At 45.5% G+C, this 22,434-nt stretch overlaps 2 protein-coding genes across 2 annotated transcripts in view; one reads left to right on the top strand and one right to left on the bottom strand.

Moving 5' to 3' along the window:
- The window catches only part of LOC135375509 (uncharacterized), a 32,524-nt gene extending 13,224 nt beyond the window's left edge, over positions 1-19,300 (top strand). The window contains exon 2 of the mRNA XM_064608199.1: positions 19,159-19,300. The gene's annotated coding sequence lies outside the window, so the exon portion shown is untranslated. The remainder of the gene's footprint in view (positions 1-19,158) is intronic.
- Positions 9,613-11,716, bottom strand: LOC135375490 (uncharacterized). The gene is made up of 4 exons (XM_064608185.1): positions 11,591-11,716; positions 11,374-11,518; positions 10,525-10,832; positions 9,613-9,984 (listed from the first exon to the last, which is right to left on the bottom strand). The coding sequence occupies exons 3-4, from the start codon at positions 10,809-10,811 to the stop codon at positions 9,621-9,623; spliced, it is 651 nt and encodes a 216-aa protein (XP_064464255.1). The 5' UTR covers positions 10,812-10,832; positions 11,374-11,518; positions 11,591-11,716; the 3' UTR covers positions 9,613-9,620.
- Positions 19,301-22,434: the final 3,134 nt, after the last annotated feature.

The raw sequence follows: 22,434 nt of genomic DNA, 5'->3' as shown, positions 1-22,434 counted from the left end.
CAAACAAACATTTTCTCTGACAACACTTTCTTCTTATAATGTCGGTGGGGATCAGTGGCATAGCCAGACCTCCAAGGTAGGGGGGGGGATACGAAAACTCGCCCCACTTCCCCTCATCCCCCTCGCTGATCTTGGATGCGGCAACACACGCATGCACTCTTAAAAATGAACATCAGTGCATAGCACACTTCTAGCCAACAATCATCTCGAATGATATCGTTATCACGGGATAGCGTTGAAAACGGGAGGCGTACGCCATTTTTGTGACACTTGTGCTGTTCATAATTGTCACAGAAAAGGCGTACGCCTCCCGTTTTCAACAAATCAGGGCAGGTAACGATATCATTCGAGATAATGGTTCGCTAGGAGCGTCCTATGCGGTGAAGTTCATTTTTAAAGGGACTATGAAATTTCCCGAACCCCCATACTTTTTTTCGCTGGAAACTGTTCTTCCCGCCGAGAATCTAATATGCCACAAATCGCTCCACTCTGCGAGGAGCGCGCGCTTGAAATGTCTGTTCCGCGTTCCTCCTCTCCAGCGCACGTTCTCCCGTCGATGGTGTAACTGTACGGACCGCACTTCTGTGCCCCGTTATGTCACCCGTGTTGCGCAATGGCAAGTAATGCTACGAGCCCGCTGTGGCTGTCGCCCTGTCGCCTCCCAGTCGCACATAGAAGGTCACAAGGTATCTGGTCGCGTCTGAGGGTTGAAGTTGAAGCATTACGTTTCCTTGGTTGGAGGCGTTCGGATAGCACGCCATAATGAACAGCGTTTTGTGTGTGAATCGTTTGTTACACTTGAGCTGGCAAGTATGTGAGCGGTACTTTTTCATCAAATGTATTCGTCCTCTGCTCTGCGGCCGTTCACAACAAGGAACTCACGCACCTTCGTGGCTTTGAGAGTTTTGCTGACGAGTTACGTGGGCCTCTAGCGATTCACCGCAACGTGTATTGGTTGTATCGCCGTCACCAATGGAAAGCGTCTGGTGGTTGCAGTTATATTTACGTCAGTTGCACTTATTTTTACGTGAAGGAAGTGCGTTGTGAAGTGCGACTGTGAAATTTGGAAGATGCCCCCTTTGTTGCTCGATTTGTTTGCACGAATTATCGTAAAAGATTGGGTGGTCTAATGTTTGGTTTTACTTTGTTTCAACTCGTGTTCTTCGGCATAATTACTGTTATTATTGAAAGCAGCTTCGCGCCTTCAGGAGATTTTGATTTACTCTGCATTTATTGTTCTACAGATGGCTGAATTTCCTTCGGTCGAAGGACTTGCTGTTTGCCTAAGAATATGTTTCATGCAATAATTTATTTATGAGCACGTCACGTATTCTGTATTCAATGTTGAGCACTCGTAAATCTGAACATTTAGCATTGCCAACCACCATGCCTACAGAAACTCAACTGCAGCGTATTGTGTAAGAGTATTCTGCACATCGTAGTTATTTCTGGTAACTGTTTGTCGTTTAACAAATTTATTGTTCAACCAGGTTTCCAATACTGTGTAATATATCCATAACCCTAAGGCTGAGGGACATAATCTAACGACACCACTTCGCCTGCTTCATTGCCATCTTATATTATTGTGTAACGTAAGCTTGAAGTCACCAGTTGAGGTAACTGGAAAGAAGCAAAAAACCCCAGTACTCACGTAGCATGCCCAATATTTTGCAATTAAAAAACAAGTAATTGGTGCTATTTCAAGTAAACTACTTGTTCGTCTTCTGGCGGAAATCTGTTTTCTTCACAGTCACCGGGACAGAGTCCTCAGCTATGCAGTCTCCTCCAAGGGTGTGGGCACTCTTGTTTGTGCGTCAAGGACGAGGGCATCAGGTTCGAACAGCTGAAATGTCGACATTTCGCTCAAATAGTACAATAACTAAGACCTAACATCTACATATACATATTATATGCTATACATGCATAATTTTTATTTTTAATAGAACACAGGATATATTCTATTTTACACTGTCACACAGCTCATCTAAGAATTGTACTGGCACCAGATTTACCAGCAAATAAGGGCTGAAGTAGCTGCACAGGCTTGCAGGATGCCCAGAGCAAGATGAAGTGGTTGAGCACAGTAGTACACCAATGGTATAATAATGGTTGGTAGGGTTATTTTTTGGTAATATGAAACAAAGAACCCTTGGCCAACCTTGGCCAAGGTATTGGTAGTGGATCGCGTCGAACCACGAACCTCATGCCCAAGTGGCTCATGCATTACATGTACAGGCGACAGACGTTACCATAAGTCAGGAGTTGCGACGGTTTCGGGATGTTGAACATCTTGGGATTGAGGATATATCTTGCCCCGCCAGACCTCAAGAGGACCCTGTTCTTCAGCAATTCGCGGCGATAACCCGGTTATCCGAACAACGATACACTGTTCGTCTTCCATGGAAGGAGAGCAACAAGACTCTGGCTGATAACAAGTCGCTGGCTCTGAAACGACTTCACGTCCTAACCAGGAAACTCCGCCAAAGCAAAGGCCTTCTCGAGGTATATGATAGAACTATTCGACAATATATTAATCTAGACCATGCAGAACGGGTAAACCCTTCGTCCTTCGTCTCTCAAGCATGTTACATGCCCCACCATGCCGTAATACGCGAAGATCGGGAGACTACAAAAGTGAGGATTGTCTTTGACATTAGCTCAAAGGGACCAGGATCCCAATCCTTAAACGATCTCCTCGCCACAGGACCCAACCTCAATCCGGAGATGTTGCGGCTTCTGCTCAGCTTCCGCTCTAAAAGGGCCGGACAAAGGGCAGGGTCCGGTCCGGTTCCGGTTGAGGGGCCTTGGAGTACCCTTGGACAACCAGCAAGTTGAGAGATAACTTCTATGTCGACGATCTTGTTACTGGCGCAGACGACTACCCTCAAGCTCTGCAGTTGTTCAAAGAAACTATTCAAATTTTCGATAAGGCAGGTCTACCAGTTCGCAAGTGGCTCCCCAACGAACCTGCACTTCAGAAACAGTTCGAAGAGCAAGGTTTAAGCCGTGCTAAGACACTTTCTGTTAACGTCTTAGGAGTTACTTGGCGCACCACGACCGATGACCTATGCTGTGCTCTGTCTTCCGTATCCGAGTTCCTGAAGCCTAGCCCATGCACAAAGGGACAAGTCTTGCGCGCCGTATCTCGCGTATTTGACCCATTTGGATTCTTGGTGCCATTCACTATATCTGCCAAGGTTCTTTTCCAGCGCCTATGGGAGGAAAAGGCCTCATGGGATACACATCTTAGACCGGAACACTCAACCTCTGGTATCAACTCTCAACTCAACCTCTGGCAAGGGTGGTGTTCAGAAATCCCGAAGCTTCAAAACTTCTCGGTACCCCGCCTTTTGGATCCTGATGTCTCTACGAACTTCGAAAGTTTTGACCTTCATATATTTTGCGATGCAAGTCCCTTGGTTTACGGAGCAGTCGTCTACCTTCGTAACCCGGACACAACACGCACCTCGTTCGTCGTTGCCAAATCTAGAGTGGCACCTTTAAAGCGTCAGACTCTTCCGAGACTAGAACTTCTCGCCGCCTTACTATCCTCAAGACTAATCCAGACTACGTCAGCAGTTTTTAACATCCCCCGCTCTCAATGTTACGCCTGGACCGATTTCATGATTGCTCTATCGTGGATTCGGACAACGCCAACAAATCTCCCACCATTTGTCAGCAATCGCGTCATAGAGGTCCAGCGTTATGTACCTCCAGACCTTTGGAGGCATTGTCCCGGGCATCAGAACCCTGCTGATTTGCTATCGCGAGGAATTACAGCCACCCAGCTTCTGCGAAACCATGCGTGGCTCTCTGGACCTCAATGGCTTCATCAACCTCCTGCCCTCTGGCCTCCGGAGCCTTCCACACTCGGCTCATCAACTCAGAGTTTAGAGCCTCTTTGCTCATGTCCTGAAGAGATCTCGGTCCTGCACACTCACGTATCCTCTCATCCTTTACTAACTCTCCTTGACTACAGTAGCTACATGCGTGTCATAACCGTAACGGCGTGGATTTCCCGTTTTGTTCGACGTTGCCAAAGGTCGCCTCGCGCCCCAGACCAACGATCTCTCTCCCTATCACTTGACGAACAACACATAGCAGAACACTATTGGTATAAGGCCGTGCAACTAGAAGCTTTCGGTCTGTATCCTGAAAGACACGACTCTGTCAAGACTTTCGAGATTTTCTCAGATTCTACTGACGGTCTTCTTCGACTCAAAACCCGACTTGTCTTCAGCGACCTAGACAAGCCTTCATTATATCCCATAATTCTACCTGGCAGGCGCCATTTTACTAGGCTCCTGGTGACACATATTCACATTCAATGGATCTTTATTGCTGAACGCGCACCCTGGTGGGGCGGGTTCTGGGAGCGCCTCGTGAGGTCGGTGAAGGACTCTTTGCGCAAGTCCCTCGGTCGAACGTGCCTATCCTTCAAGCAGATTACCACCGTCCGCACCGAAAGCGAAGCCATAATCAACGCTAGGCCTCTAACGTACATATCCGACGACCCCAGGGATTTTTCTCCTCTGTGTCCCTCCCACTTTCTTGTGGGAAAACGATTAACTGTTCTATCGGACTGTTCAGACAGAGGTAGCGTGGCCAATGATACGCGCTCTTCGCTCCTTGAAAGGATGCAGCTTCGACAAACCTTGCTCGACGAATTTTGGCGCAGATGGGCTCGCGAATACATCTCCGAGCTACCGTCTGCCCATCGCTTCCAGTACAGCTCCACCGTGCCATTCCAGGTGGGCGAATTAGTACTCTTTTCTTCTATCTTGGTAGAGCCTTGTGGCCTCTTGCACGCGTCACAGAGATTCAGACAGGACGTGACGGCGTCATTTGTGCCTGTAAAGTCATGCTCCCTAGTGGATCTGTCCTACGGCGACCAGTACAGCTTCTGCACAAACTGGAGATCTAGCCAGATGCTCGCCATATCTACGCCGCGGGAATATAAGAAATTGCGAAGAGGATAAGGATCACCTGACCCCACCTGCGTACAGCTTCGTTAATCGTCAGAGCTCGAGCTCGAGAGTTGCTCGTTCGTGTTGGATTAAACACTTGTTCTGCATTGGAGTCATTCTTTCCTACAGTATGATAATGGTTGGTAGGGTTACTGTTTGGTAATATGAAACAAAGTGCAGAGTTGTAGCAGGAACAAAATCTCATGAGGACATAGTGCATCAAAGGTACGTTCCTTTAATTTAGAGGTGACCTGCAGAGCGCTTGCTGGAGTTGTTCTGGCATGTTACCCTGGTGAAAGACTTCAGCTGCCATACACATGGGCTGCCCTGATTTGAGAGAAGAAAATACACAATACACAACTCCAGTTCCGGTGAATGCAAATGATGTAATCTAACTGAGCAACGATTATAAGATAAGAAGTGTAAACAAGAAAATGTCCCCCTCAATATCATATTTGTGCACATGATAAAGCAAACTGTAAATCAAATAACAAAAAGGTAAAAAACTGGAACTAAGGAATCTGGAAAAATGGTGTACAGCATTTGTCTGCTCTGAATGGTGGGTTGCAATGATCATGCTGTCTCACCTAAGGGGCTTCAGGCTCCGCTGAGGAAGTCACCTGTAAAAAAGCAGACGAGTGAAGAGAAAAGAACGGATACGTATGTTCAACATATTACATAAATATTCTGTTGAAGTATGGTTTCTAAGATCATGCTAAACGAAGTGTACTTTTATCAACAGTGCACCACCTGAGTTTAGGGACTAGATTCGGTAACTCCTATTTTCTTTCCTTTTAAGCGCGACCCGCATACGACGTTTTCTCGACGGAAAAGCGTCGACTGCTCGACGGTTTTCCGCTGAACTCCGAAAACAATAGGCGCAGGCCAGTTTCGCCGACGTCTGCGGTGAGCAGATCTCGACGGTTGACGCCGGAAGTAACGCGTCCTTCCTGACCAATTGGGTGTCTTGCCGGAAGTTGCCGCCTGAAAAGCAAACTATCATGGCGTGCGGCGTAGAAATGTGTGCACCGAGGGTTCCGTTTACCATTTCGTGACCGCAAAATGAAAGACACAAGGGTGATAGCGCATGAACTCAAATTGAGGACGCAGGAACATTCCTCTCATGCAACTAACCAAGGTAAGTCGTTGCAGTTGCAAGTCAGATTGTTGCGATGGTTGTTTGCGAAGTAGACGAGGGAGTCACTCGAAGAATACGCATTTCCTTTTTTATTATTTATTCTGTCGAAAAAAGAAACGTATTCTCTGAGTGACTCCGGTCTCCTTCCCAAACAACCATCGCAACAAACTGTCTTGCAACTGGGACGACTTGCCTTTGTTCGTTGCACAAGAGGAATGTTCCTGCGTCCTCAATCTCGGTTCATACGCTATCTCCCTTGTCTGTTCATATCACTGTTCTCGGATCGTTCTTGAGCTGTGACAAAAGTAAAAGCTTTTGTTGACAGCCATCTGTATATTCTTTTTGCAATCTCCTCTCCCTAACCCGGCCTCTGGATGTCAAATAAAGTACTCATTGCTGGTTCTAAGTTTCTGTCGTCTGCTTCTTGTCGTGTTTCCTTCATCCTCGAGGAGTTGAGATGGTTTCACCGGGAATGTCAAAAGCACTCTTAAATGAAAAGCTCGTCGCTGAAGTGCACATGCGAAGGCCGCTATGGGATATGAGAAGCCGTGAATACAAGGACCCGAAGAAAAAACACCTCTTGTGGATTCAAGTTGCCGAAACGCTCAACTGGAACGGTAAATTCTAAGCTGCTTTCACTGTAAAACGCAATGATAAATGCGAATCTGAAAATTTAACGCCGTTCAATTAATCACATTGCTCTCCATACAGTCACTGAAGTTCAAAACAGATGGAAGAGCTTACGAGATGCATTCGCGAAACGACTCAAAGCGATATTGCAAAAGAAGAGGAGCGGCGCGGGCTCGGGAGATATAGAAGAAGTGGATGCAGACAGCGACGACTGGACACATTTTAAGCAGTTATTCTTCCTTAAAGACATATACAACACCAGGAGGTAAGCAAGTAAGGCACTGTGGTCAAAGCTTTTTTACACTCCCCTTCTTGTCTTCTTTTTTTTCCCCTCGCTCTTTTCTTTTTCTAGTTTTGAACAGGGATGAGCAAAAATAAATTTTGGTGGTTTTACATACTTTTAGGGGAACTGTGCCGACATATGTGTAAATACTTTCATAAATGCATCGAATGAGCAAAAGATCAATGTGGACTAAGTAACTGTTAGTATTGGTATTCAAGGACCGTTACAAAGAAACAGCATTCCTGCATCATGGTGATTTAAATGATGAAATGATTCTGTCATCCATGCAGCTCCTGTTTGATCAGACAGTGTTGGTTTGCGAAACCTATAACATCGATGCTATTCGACGGCTGACATCGTGAAATCTATCCAGGACATCTGGAAATTTACAGATATGTCCCCTGCCTGCACCTAATAGCAGTGAGACAGCACAGTCATTACTTGAGAGTATGGTGACAGAATCACACACAGGTTCTGTTTGCCTCTCGGGATTGACCCCTAGCTGCACATCACCACCTACAACATCCCTTTTGCTGCCACATGCCCCACCTTCCCCAGTTGCTCAAGCTTCTCCTCATATACCATGTGAAGATGCTGCGACACGACCCTGTGAGACCAGCCTGTCACTCCACTTCGCCAACCTTTATCCTCCCAACCAAGAAGAAAACGTACCAGGAACGACCACGAAAGGCTTGATGCTGAACTGCGTCTCATTGATCAGCAGCTGCAGGAAAGGCCTGACGAACATGACAGCCTTGGAAACATAATTGCAGCAGGTGCGCGACGCTGCCGACGCGAATATTTGCATGGTTTAAGAATTGAATTGCTGGACGTTCTCCACAAGTATGAAGAAATGAGCAGGCAATAAACAGTAGTCTGTGCTGTGCAACCGCATGTTATTTCACAAGTAGACAAAAATGCACAACATGATACAGTATCAACAATGTATACAGCATAGTGGGTGTATTCCAAATACACAGTCAATGATGCATCACAATAAGTGGAGAGTATTACCACCACTACGTGTTCAAAAAAGGTTCGAGCTACTGGTCACCTATGCAACATATCTAGAGCACTGTGTATGTATATGGTATAGGAATATGTACATATACACTGTGATTTTCCTCCTGTACAGATACAAAAAGGCTGTACGTGGCAGCACTGATGCTATTTTTGCAGGTGGAAATCCTGTGGGAAAGCACATGCAACTACTGGGTTCACCTAAAACTCTACTACGTTGTAATTCCCCAAAAACATAAGCTAATTCATAAATTTTAGGTAATTAGTTGTCAAGTTATGCTTTCCAATAGGATGTCCATCAGATTTCTATGTGCTACGGCACCAAAACGGAAACAAAGCAGGAAATCAGGTGCAAATGAAAGGACTGATTATGAGCTTAAAATAATCGATGCACAGCTTCAGGATAAACCAGACTAACATGACAGCTTTTCTTATCGCTTTTAGGATGTACCAACAAACAGCCCGGTTCTTATCGCATTTTAATAATGAATAACCATTCTAACATTACTGATGAACTTCATATACAGTAGACTGGGTACTTTGAAAGATGCAGTTGATGACACACGACAAAAAGGGAGATTAGCAACAGTTTAAACTGAGAGCTTTCTATGGAAAAGGACTTCAACAGCAGCGCCTATTCATGAATAATTCATCAGGCGACGTTTGTAGAACAACCTCCACAACACACAAAATTTATACAATAGTAATATACAAAACATATAGTACAACACAGCCATATTCACAGCCTATAACTATTCACATTTGCTTTCATGTAACCAAAGGAGTCACTATTCATATGTACATTATGGTTGTCACCTTCTCCATCAGCCAATGACATGGGGGCAACGCAGTAGGCTTTGCATTTGAATTAATACGATGTATTAAACGTTTCTTTATGTAACCAAACGTTGCTTTAGTTACCTCAGAATACAGAAAACCAGTAGAAGTTGATGACAGCCTGGTCACACCGAAAGCCTAGATAAGCATTCAAAGTCTTGAGATACTTCCATAGATGTGGTTATTACATCGTGGACACATTGCACTGCAGCTAAATACAGAGGGGGAAAAGTTATTCTTCTATGTGTCGTACTTAGTGAGATACAAGCCCTCAAGCACACTCCTGAGCAAAGCGCGGACGTCCCAGACCTCAGAGTTGCGTGGATTTTTATGGGCAGCTGTAAGCACGTGACTTCTTGTGTGCTACTTCACTGGCGGCAGTGAGATCTGTGATGACAGAGGCACATGCATCTTGGTATCTGTGGTGCCTATTTTCGTTGCTTCTATTACCCTCCCGGCTGTGAAACTTTCAGTGCAGGTTCACATCAGTGCAAATAACCATTTTTTATGTTTATCTGGGATAACCTGTCGCAACCCCTTTTTGGCCAGCTGGAATGCATAACGTTGCATTTTTATTGGTCCTGTCAATTTCATTTGCATTGTGCCCAGTTCTGTGTGAGCTATCTCAAACTATGCACTCTATGGGGTGCTGCACCTGTCTACTGTATGCACTTCACCCAGACACCAAAAGCAAGACCGGAGAGGTGACAACTCTAATGTACATCTTTCATGAAGAAACTGCCCTTCATTGTGGTTGTACCCTTGCCCACTGCCATGACAACTCCCCAGCTGGACTACAGAAGTATTCAGTAAATGCTTCCCTGCTTGCAGCGGCATCCCTGCTGAAGTTTCTTGCATGGGTGCGATGCAGAGAAGGCAACACTGAACAACCCTCCAGCTCCTGATGCCATCTTCCTTCAGTAATGTTGCTGTAGACATCCTGATTGTCACCATAGCTCACAGTGTCATTGTTGTGAGTGCTCAGGAAATTGTGAAGCACACAAGCTGCCTTTGCAACACCATCTGCATTTTCTGGTGTTAAGTTGATGGTCCTTAACAGGATCCTCCACCGTGCACAGAGAATGCCGAATGCGTTTTCAACGCAGTTCCTACATGCGATGTAAATGGCATGTATAAGAATATTTAGCTCATTCAAGTGTGTAGAAAGACAACTAGGAAAAAAAAAGACAGAACAGAGCAGAAAACATGAACATAAGGAACCGAAACAGAGTTATATCGTTAGGAGGTTCTGCACACACTTAAAACGAGACTTCTGTGGATGCAGCAACTCTTCAAGTTACAAAAATGACCATGTGGTTTTGTCTGCATGTTCTTATGCTACTTGAATGCCACAATTATATTACCCCACATGTGTCTGTCCTGGCATATTACATTTCCATAGCATGCAGTTTCATGCATAAAACACTTATTTTAAATTAATGAAGATGCCTTAACGTTTACCCACATTTTCGTGTCAGTACCAGTAACTGTGTGGCTTGCAAAATGCTACACAAATAATGCATATGTATTCTACATGAAACAGTACAAAACCATACAACTGAGGTACTGTTACGCCTACGTAATAGTGCTAACAAGCAACATGTAAAAGTAATTGTATATCCAGAACTTTGCAAAAATACATGCATTACCTGGCACGGCTCAACCGTAAGTTGAAGACCCTCTTTTCTATAGGCAGGCCGAGGCCTGGGTAGGGCCTCAGAAAATCGGGTCGTAGCTGGAATGCCTCATCCCCAATAAACACGTGGGGAGTCACCAGTTCGCTTCCAAGCAGTTTCTTCAACCCTGGGGTGTCCAAGGTGCCGCTTTCAAGGTGGTGGCCAATTGGTGATGCCTTGGGCACTCCAGAATCACTTTGTCGTCCCTCGGCGCCAACATCAATCAGGACAAACCTGTAGCGACTGTCTACGACAGCCATCAGAACTATCGAAAATGTCCCCTAGAGGACAAGAATACCTTAATAAACATGCATACAAGTAGCAACAGAGCTATGTGACACAGCTATGACATTCTGTATGTCATATTCAGAGAACAAAAAAATTTGGGTTACATGAACTGCCTCGCAAAGAGATATACATGAACATCTGTTTTAATGTATATGTAAACGACTTCAACGGATAGGATGTACAAAGCACAATTTTCCAGTATGCAGATGACAAAGCTGTCATTGTTGGTAGAAATAATTATCGAGATACTGCATTGCACATTCGACATAACAGGAGCCATGAAACGCTAGAATCATACAAAATATTTGTTAACCTTTTGATACAAGTTGTACATATGTTCTAGGAGTAAAAAAAAAATGAAAAAGAAAATATTGTTGAGAACCACTGGTCTACTCCATAATGCAAGTTACAAGTTAGTAACAATTATTGCCCGGATATCTCGTGGCTGACTGGTATGGCCAACAAGACAACAGGCTACTGCTGCATATGCTGAATATTGTAACATTTAAGTATGAATAAAAAATGCTATGTTACCTTGTAGTTGTAGTACTGGGACCCAGTTTTTTTTTTGTGCAACAATTCTGACGTGCTTGCCGTCAACTGCCCCTAGACAGTTTGGAAACTGCCACCGTTCATCAAAGCCTCTCGCAATGTCTGCCCATTCTGCAGGACCTGGTGGCTGTTGAGCAAAATACACCAGTTATATTTGCGCTCTGTGTGCATGTGATTATGACTAGCTGCTGATCTATACCTTCATGTACAGGTCCCTCAGTCTTTCCCAGAGAACACTGCAAGTTAAGTGAATAGCCTCCCGTGCAGTTTCAAGTCCCACTCTGAAGGCCATTGCTACATCCTTAAAATCTAAGCCGGATGACAAGTACCTGTGAAAGAGACAAAGTCATGAGATGCCAGTTCACTAGGCTTTGTTTGTTCATTCGACCTAAAAGCTTGAGAGTATAGTCAACCACTGCTGAGCGAATTAGTAATAATAATAACGCTTTTTTATCGTGTACCCAAAAACAGCCTCAAGGGCTTTGGTGTTCGTGTATGCTCACAAAATTCTACATAATGCCTAAAGGCGACACATGCCCAGGAAATGGAGAATACACACGCAGCTTACGTAGCACACACAGTTCACAGAACATATATGCAATAATGTTGGTGGATAGATTGCTTATATCTAAAATTACAGGCAGATCTTAAATAATACATTACACATTACAGATACGTGAAGCTAGGAGTAAATTAATAAATTATAAGTAAATGATTGTAGAAATTATATGCAACAAGAAAAACTGCAGGATGTCCGGGAGAAAAAAAAGTTGGATGCTTCCATAACGATATGCATGAAATAGCAAAATGCAGAGATCCTAGCAACTGTGGGGCAGTCAATTTGTGAATGAATGCACTTGTATAAGAAAGTGGCATCGGTAACGTCGCACTGAGTTGAAAGGGGAATGAGGCCAATGTGGCGGAGCAGTTATTCATAATTATACGACTGGAGCCCCTGGGTGTGACGGAAATATAGATAGTGCAAAATATGAACCGCTTTTTTTTTGACAGCTTCGGTGAGAATCCAAACTATAGCATAGGAGATTATGTTACTTTTACGAGAGAAATACATTGGTTTTGGCTGCGTTAATTACAATGTTATTCGAGGGCACCAGTGGATGCAGTTATGCTTATACATATGTTATGTGTGGAAGGGTACTATCACCCCTTCCTATTACCTTAGTGTAAATGCAAGTCGTTCAGTTGATGAAATCGGTTCCCTGCAGAGGTGGGCTTTTCGCAGATCATCTTCGACCAACCTGTGCAGCATGTCGAAAATTTCGGGACCCATGCGGAAGTACTTGTGGAAGTAGCTGCTGTCCCCGCTCTCTCTCAGTTTTCGCATCTGCAAAAGCAAAGCGCATTATGTTGTGAACGTAACACGGTGTCACTGCACCTACAGTAACCATATACTACGCTTAGCGTAGCTTATATAATGACTGCAACTGCACAGTGCAAGAACGCAAACGTACGCAAAGTGTACGCTCGCGTGAGCGCATACTGGCATCGTAGAATATCAAATGGTACTCACTGCTGTGTGGAATTCACTTTCAGTCTTCCTATCTTCCCAAACAGGTCGAACCCACCAGTTCTTCTTGTGCAAAAGCTCCTTCTTCTTAAGAAGAAGCACTTTCTTTTTCAGAAGTAGCAACTTTCGGTGTTCGTCCATCGCGGTGACAGCGGCAGTGAACAGAGAACGGAAGCGGAAACGCAAGCGAAACACGGGATCAAGTTTCGTCTTCATGGGCTTTTGTTGCGAAGTTATGTGTACGGAGTATTTTGTGCTACATTCTACACCAAAAACCATAGTTCTCCGTCGCCTATGTTCTTCTTGTTAACTTTCGTGACTGAAAACTCCGCAAGGGGTTCCAAAGGCCAAGCCGCCGAACATAGCCGACGCCGCCCGAGGAACCGTCGTATGCGGGTGGACTCGGCGGTTGACCGTCGGGGTGACGTCACAACTGCGGAGTTGGGCGCTTTTCCGTCGAGAAAACCGTCGTATGCGGGTCCCGCTTTATACTCTCTCTGTGCCGTTAGCGGCGGCAAGGTTCAGAGTCACGCAGATGAGAATTAATCCATTTACGCAATCCTGAAATCTGTGATAGCATTTGAACCACACGGACTGAGAGACCTTTGTTAGCCCCAATAACGAAAAATACTCACACCTTAGCGCCGTTTAGGTGGGTGTTCTTTCCCCGGTGTAGACAGGTATTGTGATGGTGCTACACCTTGATTCAGACGACACTGAGCTCGTTATCCAGTACGTTGAACAGGTTCAGCGTACCCTTCGTAAATTCGATCATGCAAATGTCCGCTACAAACACGAGCAGTCGATGGCACCACATCATCTTTCCGCTCCGGCGGTCCGATTGCTTCGTGGCATCAAAAGCTGTCCGTCTCGTCACTGGGAAGCATGAGACATTGGATGCCAGGCGAATATTGACGTAAATTAGTGCAACCTATCCAACTATCCAACGTCGTCTCGGCATGTCGACGAAAACCACAGGATGCGACTGCGATAGACTGCGACAATCGCGCGGAAGCTGCCGTCATGGAGATTTCCACTCCCGATGAACGCATACGCGGGATCCTACGGCGCATGCTCCTGGCGTGACGCGGGATCATAGGTCGGCGAATTCACTCATGATATCCATCACCGACATCATTCACCATCACATTACTCAGAATGATGTGATGTTGTGCAAACAATCAGTGAAGTCACTGCACCGGGGTCCGGGCAATGATGTTATGTGATGTTGAGTGAAGTTGAATGATGGGCAATGATGTTATGTGATGTTGAGTTTGGTGTTGAATGATGGGCAATGATGTGATATGATGTTGAGTTTGATGTTGAATGATTCAATGATGTGATGTGATGTTGAGTTTGATGTTGAATGATGGGTAATGATGTGATGTGAATTTGAATTTTATGTTGAATTATGAGCATTGATGTGATGGTGACAGTAATGTTGAGTGACGGGCAATGATTTGATGCTGAGTTTGATGTTGACTTATGTGCGAAGATGAGATATTGAATTTGAAGACCCTGCGGTGGGTTTTTCAAGTTGAAATCTGCGGTTTAGGGTGTGGGGTTGACATTAGTCGTGGGTGGTTGGATGGGTGCATACAACTGCCCATAGAAGTAAGCATTGCAAGTATGCATGACTCGACATGAATATGGTACCACATTTTCGGCGTACCTGTTCTCGTGCCCTGTGATAATCTGAGCTTAACGGTAGTGGCGGGAAGGTTTCAGTTGTATGTGTGACCTTGCTGCTGGTGGGTGGGAGGGAGAGGGGAGTTTGCAGTTCACCGTTACGTTCAGGCTTTGGAGTCGGGGTCTCGGTCGTTTTTGCGGAGCTGCACTTGGATGAATAACAAGCAGCAGGGGAGGTGGGCTGACCTTGGCGCGCTCGCGCTCTTAGTTTTGCGTCGCCTCAGAGCAGGTGTGGTGTTGTGGGGATGGCTCCAGCATTAAGAGCGGCGGACTGTTATATCTGATGTGTCATGTGTGGGAGGGGAAGGGCTTGCCGTTCAGCGTTGTATTTCGAGCTGGGGACTCTGTGGTGCTGCACTTGGATGTCATCCGTAAGGGACAGAAAATGAGGGTTGACCTTGGCGTTCTCGCGTTGTTTGGTCTGCATCGCTTCAGAGCAGGTGCGTTGTGGAGGTTGGTTCCAGAGCATAAAGAAGCGGCGCGTTCTGGCTTATAAATCGGTTATGAAAATCAATCTCTTGGCAGTCCTTCCTTTTCTTTTGATTACTGGTGGCAATGAAACATTCCTGGTGTCTGGGCGAATGAGCAGGTAGATGGAAAAATTGGACGGGTATTGTGCAGTATGAACTCGGGGAAAGTCACTGTCACGTGAACAAAATGACAGCATCAATTGCCCGACATCGTTTTGGGCAACCAGAGCATACCAAGCTTCCACCTTATGATTTTTTCGCAATTTTTTGCAAAGGTAGAATGCAAGCATAAATGAAAAATTGTCCAGGGGAACCTGGCATGAAACCGGGTTGCATAATTTTGGCCCGTACTCTGCACACGTACAGCCGACAACCCAGTATATTATGCTAAACAGCTTCGGACAGCAGCCCCAATGTTTCATTGCACACGATTTTGTTTTTGTGGTTTCGTTATCCGAACTTGTCTTTTGTTTCTGAGTACAACGGTCAAAATAGGTTTCTGTCAGGAACAGCCTAACAGGTTTAGTACAGAATAGGAAACAAAGTGACGACTGTGGTGGTCCGCAGGTATGGTCGGTGACTGTATTCGACACGTCAATGAAGTCACTACAAGAGAGACGACTCACATAAATGAAAATACGTGTAGAACGATTCGGCCTCACGTACAGTGTGCTCTCACGTCTGGACCTTTATGCATTTCGTGGCAATGGAATCGGTATATAGACACTTCGAACTGCCGAAACCGTTGTCCGGCCTGACCTTTCGAGTGCCGTCGAGTTTTTGATACACTCCGGTTATGGAATAGGATCACAGATCACTACGACGATCCCAAAGGAACTGCGCAAAGGTGCGCGCGTTTCTTCCAGGGTTAGCATAGAGTATGAGTCACATGATATTCATGTTGTTCGGCCCACGTCGTATAGACGATATCAAACCAAACCAACGATGCTTCAAGCCGAGAAAGCCCTTTGGTATCAGAGCTCAGAGGGAAAGCAGACCCGCGTACCGCCGAACTAGCGGATGCACGAAACATGCCGCCAAAGAGGGTTCGCGCCGGTTGAAGCCGACTGTGAGCGGTTGAATGCCTAACCCAGTGCAGTGCTGCGTGGATGGGTAGCGGACTGGAGAGACGTGTCGGCCGTTTCAGCAATCACGGCTGCCCATGGGCGTGCCCAGGATTTTTTTCGAGGGGGAGGGGGAAGTGCCAGGGGAGGCAAGCGTGCTATCGCCTACCACCTCTTTTTCTGGAGGCGGACGTTGCGGACTGTGCGGGTGCTCAGAGGTTCTTATTATGACATCTGAAAATAATCATTACGGCCTATGTCTAAAGTAGAAAGTAAAAAATGGACACGTATGTGCACTGGTGCGACCAGGTGTTCCAGGACGCTTGACGTGTGAAAGCACTGAATGATTTAGAATATTATTTCAGCACGTGTGTCCATGAGGTCGTTCGCCAGTGCACACAGCGCAGCGAAATTCCACAAGACAAGGCCTATTCCATCACCTGTTGCAAAAAGATGCCATCGTGTTCAGAAATTGAGCTGGGAGATTCAGTGATACATGAATAGCGACCCATCGGTAATCAATAAAGGAGTGCTCATAAATATGCACTAAAAACTCTGCAGAAGTATGCATGCAACTATGCTCTTCAAAATATGCATTAAAAATTGATAATGTAAGTATTGTTTTTCGTCGTTTTTGGTGTGAAGGTATACAACAAAGAAGGCATGCACCACAGACATCGTCTGCTTTTTGCACCGTACCACAGTGCATATTGAATAATAATATAATTGGGAGTAAATTTACGCGCATCGTAAGTTAGCCCGTTTGTGTGAAGAGATGCTGCACGTACAACATGGTAGGGCTGCTGATAATTTCGACCACCCGGGGTACTTTAGACGTGCCAAAGCAATCTTTAACACACCGGTGCTGGAAGCAATGTTTATCGCTCCCACATTGCTACCATTCTCGGCCAGGATTGAACACGCGATCATGAGCTCAGCAAATGAACACGTTTCCAACAGAGCAACTGAGGACGGCACTGGAGATTGAAATGCGAACGCGGTAATTTTCCTAACTGTATACAGAAAACGAAGAAGCAGAGTACGGCCCACCAGACTCAGAAGCCATGCTGCTTACACCAGTGCATCTAGAAATACAGCAAGACATACACACACGCACGCACACACATCCACACACACGCGCGCGCACACACACACACAAAGGCAATTGGAGCAGATGGCAGTATCCCAAAATACGCGCTGTGCGAGTATTTTCCGTATATGCCGTGAAGTATGAAACATTCATTTATACGCACTATAGAATCCACTAATTGGCCCCGAACCATGACCAAACGTGCTTCTATCGTAGAGATACGACGCTATATCGAGAGGGAAAGAGAGAGAGAGAGAGAAAACAAAGATGCATTTGCCTGAAAATCCGCCGTTTCACTGCTAGATATTTGCAATGCACCCCCAGTTCAAACACCCCAGTGTAAAAGTCCCAGTTGAAACAGCAGCACGTCGAAACCTCTCGACTGGGAAAAGAAAAAAAAAGGAAATCTCAACGCACGCAGAAAAACGGGGAAAGAGAGAAACGGGGCGAAGTCACGATACTCCCCTGCACCCTCTATTGGCACATGCCTCCTTCCCATCATGGGATCCCGGTCATTCCCCGATGGAGCTAACCGGCTACCGAACACCGACGAGCAGTTTCATCACCCCTCCCGCCTCTCTCCACACAACCGCCACCTTCCACATACGCAGCAGAAGACGGAAATATGCCAGCTCTATGAGCACCGTGCAGCGCCAAGAAACTTGATACCATAAAGCCACCGGATGCCAAGGCCAAGACCTGCCATGCCTTATCTAATGTAAAAATATCAGCAGTCGATCGGCGCGTTGCGGAACAACCCGCAAACTAGGAGGACAGCGGCATAGCAGCTGCTACGCCACTCGCCAATACTCACCCTACGCACCTGGTATTTGCATTCACGGTTTCAGTACAACCCTATCGCCACCCCGCCCCGTCAAGGCTCGCTCCGGGAAGTGGGCGGGCGCCCCGCCAAGCCCCGCCCACCATTGCGACAGCACAAACACAACACCTGTTTAGTTTACGAACGTCACTGTAAACGGCCGCCACCCAAAAGATGACATCTGCCCAGGAGCCTGGACGCACGGTCACCGAAGCCCCGAAGCCAAGTCGTCGCCGAAGCGTTCACAATACGATTACATGTAGGCTGTCATGACCAATCAGGCGGCGTCAGGAGTTTGGAAGTATTTTGAAAGCTCTTACTTTGAAAACCATTCATGAGTGCTGTTTAGGTAGATGCCATGAACTCCAAGAACTTTCGCGATCGTCACACTGGTGTCCCCCCTGACACATTTTTTCTCCTCGGATTTGCGCGGTTCGCGTGAGTTGGTCCGTGGCAGGTAATGGGGCTCGTGCCCCCCCCCCCCCCCCCCCATGGCTACACCACTGGTAGAGATACTCTGGCTCTAACAAAAACGCAGCAATAAACAGAGTACACATCACATATGGAATGCTCTGATGAACAATTTTATGGTGAATGTCGCTCTTGTTACGCATAGATGGCAGTGCAGTGTTAAGCTTATCACAAAGGCAAATGAATGAATTGCCTGCTTAGCTATGTGGCTCAGAGGAAATCAACAGTAAATAAGCAGAAAGTACTCAAAATATTGACTCTCACAGAAGAGGGAATGACTGTCTAGCACAAAATATAATGGAAATTTCCCAAAACGTCGCCAAAATATCCATCTCTTCGGAGCATTTTTTTTAATTAAAATCTTTCTTGGTCTTCGCATGGGTTCACTGAGAAAATCATTGCTACCTGGTCGCTACATTAAAAACGCTGATAAATTTTCTTCCTAAAGGTAACGTACCAGATTTATTCTGTCATTCCTTTTTGACATTACACTTATCGTCTTTTAGTGTGATCAAGCACAATTTAAAGAAATCGTGATAATCTTCTGTTTAAAAATTAGCAGGATGCCTAATTAATTGTACAACTCCTCCACAAACTTAGATGGGTAGAAATCCAGCGAACCGGTAGAGATGTAGGAAGGGAGTTGCCTCAGGACAGAAGCCGCCGATATTTCGAACAGAGACTGTTCTTCTTCTGGGCACCGTCCTCATCATTGGCATGGTATTTAAAGGGTTAGGTGTGACGTGTTTAAAGGTTCATGCGAATTGTGGGTCAACAGCCCGGAGGGAAGAAAGGTTCCGTACGAGTTTCTACGGCCGGAGTGAATGGCTGCTTTGTTAGAGTGTGGAGGGGATTATGTGAACGTAGTGATCTAGGCTACAGACCGGTTACAGAAAAATGGAAGGTTCACGAACACGTGGACGAAACGGGACAGCAGGCAGGAATTGGCAAGCCTAGCGAAAGATAAGGAGGTTAGTGGTTACGTGGGGAAAACAAACTGTAAACTGTAAACTTCCACAAACTGTATGCTGTTCTTCGGAGCCTATCTCACGTTTGAGGTGGAGCATCTGTAAAGATACAACATGTCACTGGATGTCTAGCAGCTATGTAAAGTAAATGACGCATTGCAGATAGTGTGCTAATCGCCAACAAGCCCAGTCAGATGTTTTAGGGAATGATGCATAATTTTAAGCAAAGTGTTGCAGAAAGTGGTGTTGTTTGCCCACAAATTAAAACGAATTGTACTTGCACACAAATCACGCTCGACAGTGATCATAGTGGAAACTTCTCGAACTCCATGATAGGCAAGCCTGAGCGATGGGCAAGACACGTAAACAAACACAAACACGAAGGCTCAAAACTAGCAAGACGTTTAATTGATAACAACGAACTTCATGAACATGTAGACGGTGCGAGGGAAGACAGAGAGAGGGGAATAGGGAATGGAGGACAAAGTGAGGTGAAGGAAGGTCAGAGGAGGTGCTTGAAGGCCGGGTGGATACATACAGACGGCACACTAGAACAATTGCCCGCACTCTCTATGGCCAACGCTTCTCTCAAAAGACGTTTTCACCTGTCTGGTTCCCACGCCAGCATCGCATTTACGGAAGAGCATCCTACCGACGGGAAGTGTTTAGATTTGGCCTTACACTTCAAAGGTGGGTTATGCTGGGAATATGGTGCATCAAGTAAAAAACCCCTTCTGCCAAGAAGAAGTTGTCATTCTAAGTTGGTGAAAAATGGTTTGATAAATTCCTTGATAACCTGTGCCTTGACCAAGTCTTGCTCGCATTTTGTGTTCAGTGCTCTCAAGCTACAGACCGCCAAATTATAAAGAGCAGGATATGAGTTTAAGCTAATACAGCACAATCTACTTGCTCAGTTTCAAGCTCGCCTGAAATGTTTAATAGAAGACAATGAGAAAAACAAAACAAAAATTGCAGTAGTTCCGTACTACCACAAGATTTCACATAATTTGAAGGCTATGTCGAATGAGATGGGGGTCCGTCTCCTCTTTAGGAAATACTTCAGGTTAGATCGTTTAACGCCTTTTTTTAAACCAGAGTCTGGCTGTAATGTTGTGCGAAAAATGCTGTATATAGGATCCCGTTAGGTTGTGCTTTGTATAGATAGGTCAAACATCTCAATGCGTAAACAAAGGTTGGGCCAGCATAAAAACAGCCCAGATTCAAATTTGTCGGACCATCTAAGAATCTGTAATAATTGTCAACCCCTATGGTCCCAGACGGCGATGCTGCCGTGGGAACCAGACAGGCGAAAACGTCTTTTGAGAGAAGCGTTGACCATACAGAGTGTGGGCAATTGTATTAGTGTGCCGTCTGTATGTATCCACCCGGCCTTCAAGCGCCTTCTCTGACCTTCCTTCAACTCACTTTGTCCCCCATTCCCTATTCTCCTTTCTCTGTCTTCCCTCGCACCTTCTACATGTTCTCGTTGTTATCAATTAAACGTCTTACTGGTTTTGAGACTTCGTGTTTGTGTGTGTTTACGTGTCTTGCCCATCGGTCAGGCTTGCCTATCATAGAATTTATCCACCAGCTAGCCTGCATTTACGCCATTCCTTCTAGAACTCCTAAACCAATATCCTGTTATCCTGGAACTTCTGCAAGATGTGCCTCAGAAAAGAAGTGACTCAAATTATTAGGAGGACTGTTCTAATTGAGAGGTATTAGTGAATGTTTTCTATATGTTACACGACACAATTGTGCATCAGTAATGAAATCTTCAACGAAAGTACTGGCGTTTCACAAATCAAAGGAAAATTTGGGAGCGGTGTAAAATGCGCGTAAATTTCTGGAATAAATTTTATAAAAATTGATACTGTGGGAAAGCGGCATGTTTTTCTTAATTTTACACTCCATTCTCCAACTCGGGGCATCTCCGGAAGCAGGCAATATTTTGGCTCCACTGCGCACTTGTATACGTTTCACTGACATACAACCATGGGCATAGCCAGATTGCGGGAGGGGGGGGGGGGTTCAACAGGCCCGAAAATTGTACCTTTGGTAGTGCATTTGGGAAACGGAAACACCTCCTACCCCCATGTAAAGTCCCCATAGCTCCCTCCCCACACACACAAAAAATATTTTTCTGTCTACAATACCGCGTGTCAGTGCCCTATTGAAAAATACTTCAGAAAATCTCATAGAAACATAGCATTCTCTCAGAATTTCCTATCGTAGGATCCAGATTCGTATACATATCCTCACAGGCACAACAATGAGAACATGTCCTGTGGGATAATTTAGGGTCTGGCCTTGTGATATCTATGAGAAAACAGCGTGATTCATACAGGGCTGACCTTCTCAGGAACTTCTCCTCAGTATTAAGAGGGGATACGAGTGAGGCGGCATCTCCGATTCACGATTTTTTCGCATGTAGATGGCGGCACACGAACATACGGGTCTCAGCCTGAAGGAAGCTCTAACGATTACCCTTAGTACAAATAACTCACTCCTCCGCAGGATTGTGTAGTTCCATAAACACGTGTGACCTCCTTGACTATTGAGACGCAGGGATTTCACGTCATGTTTGTGTTGCCAAGGTTAACTCAGCTACAGAAAAAGAAGGAAAGGAAGGAGGTCCCGACGAACGCCAATTCTTTTCTTTTGTCCCTTTGTGGACTGCATCTGGTGACTTCTTGGTGTTATGCTCTCTTAGCTTGTCTGACTTTCTGGACACAGCGCAGAGTCCTAATGTTATATTTCGTTGGCCTTCCCCTATTTATATTCACCTGCCGATTTTTCTTTGGCGCTGAGTTCTCACACTAGAACATTTTGCGGACGGAATGTATATATGACGCAATGTTTGTATTTAACTGACTATTCAGTTTTAGTGTATTTACTTTGCGTCTGTGTGCAAGTGAATCGAAATTTATTAGTCGCTACAAA

The sequence above is a fragment of the Ornithodoros turicata genome, unplaced genomic scaffold, assembly GCF_037126465.1.
Source record: "Ornithodoros turicata isolate Travis unplaced genomic scaffold, ASM3712646v1 ctg00000882.1, whole genome shotgun sequence".
NCBI classification, from domain to species: domain Eukaryota; kingdom Metazoa; phylum Arthropoda; class Arachnida; order Ixodida; family Argasidae; genus Ornithodoros; species Ornithodoros turicata.
The sequence above is the reverse complement of the archived record's forward strand: the minus strand, read 5'-3'. Positions and strand labels throughout refer to the sequence as shown.

Bases quoted from the DNA above. Each gene is read 5' to 3' on its own strand.
- LOC135375490 (XM_064608185.1), bottom strand. From the start codon at position 10,811: ATGGCTGTCGTAGACAGTCGCTACAGGTTTGTCCTGATTGATGTTGGC. The intron at 9,985-10,524 runs GTAATGCATGTA...CATCGCATGTAG, and splicing joins TTACGGTTGAGCCGTGCCAG to GAACTGCGTTGAAAACGCAT.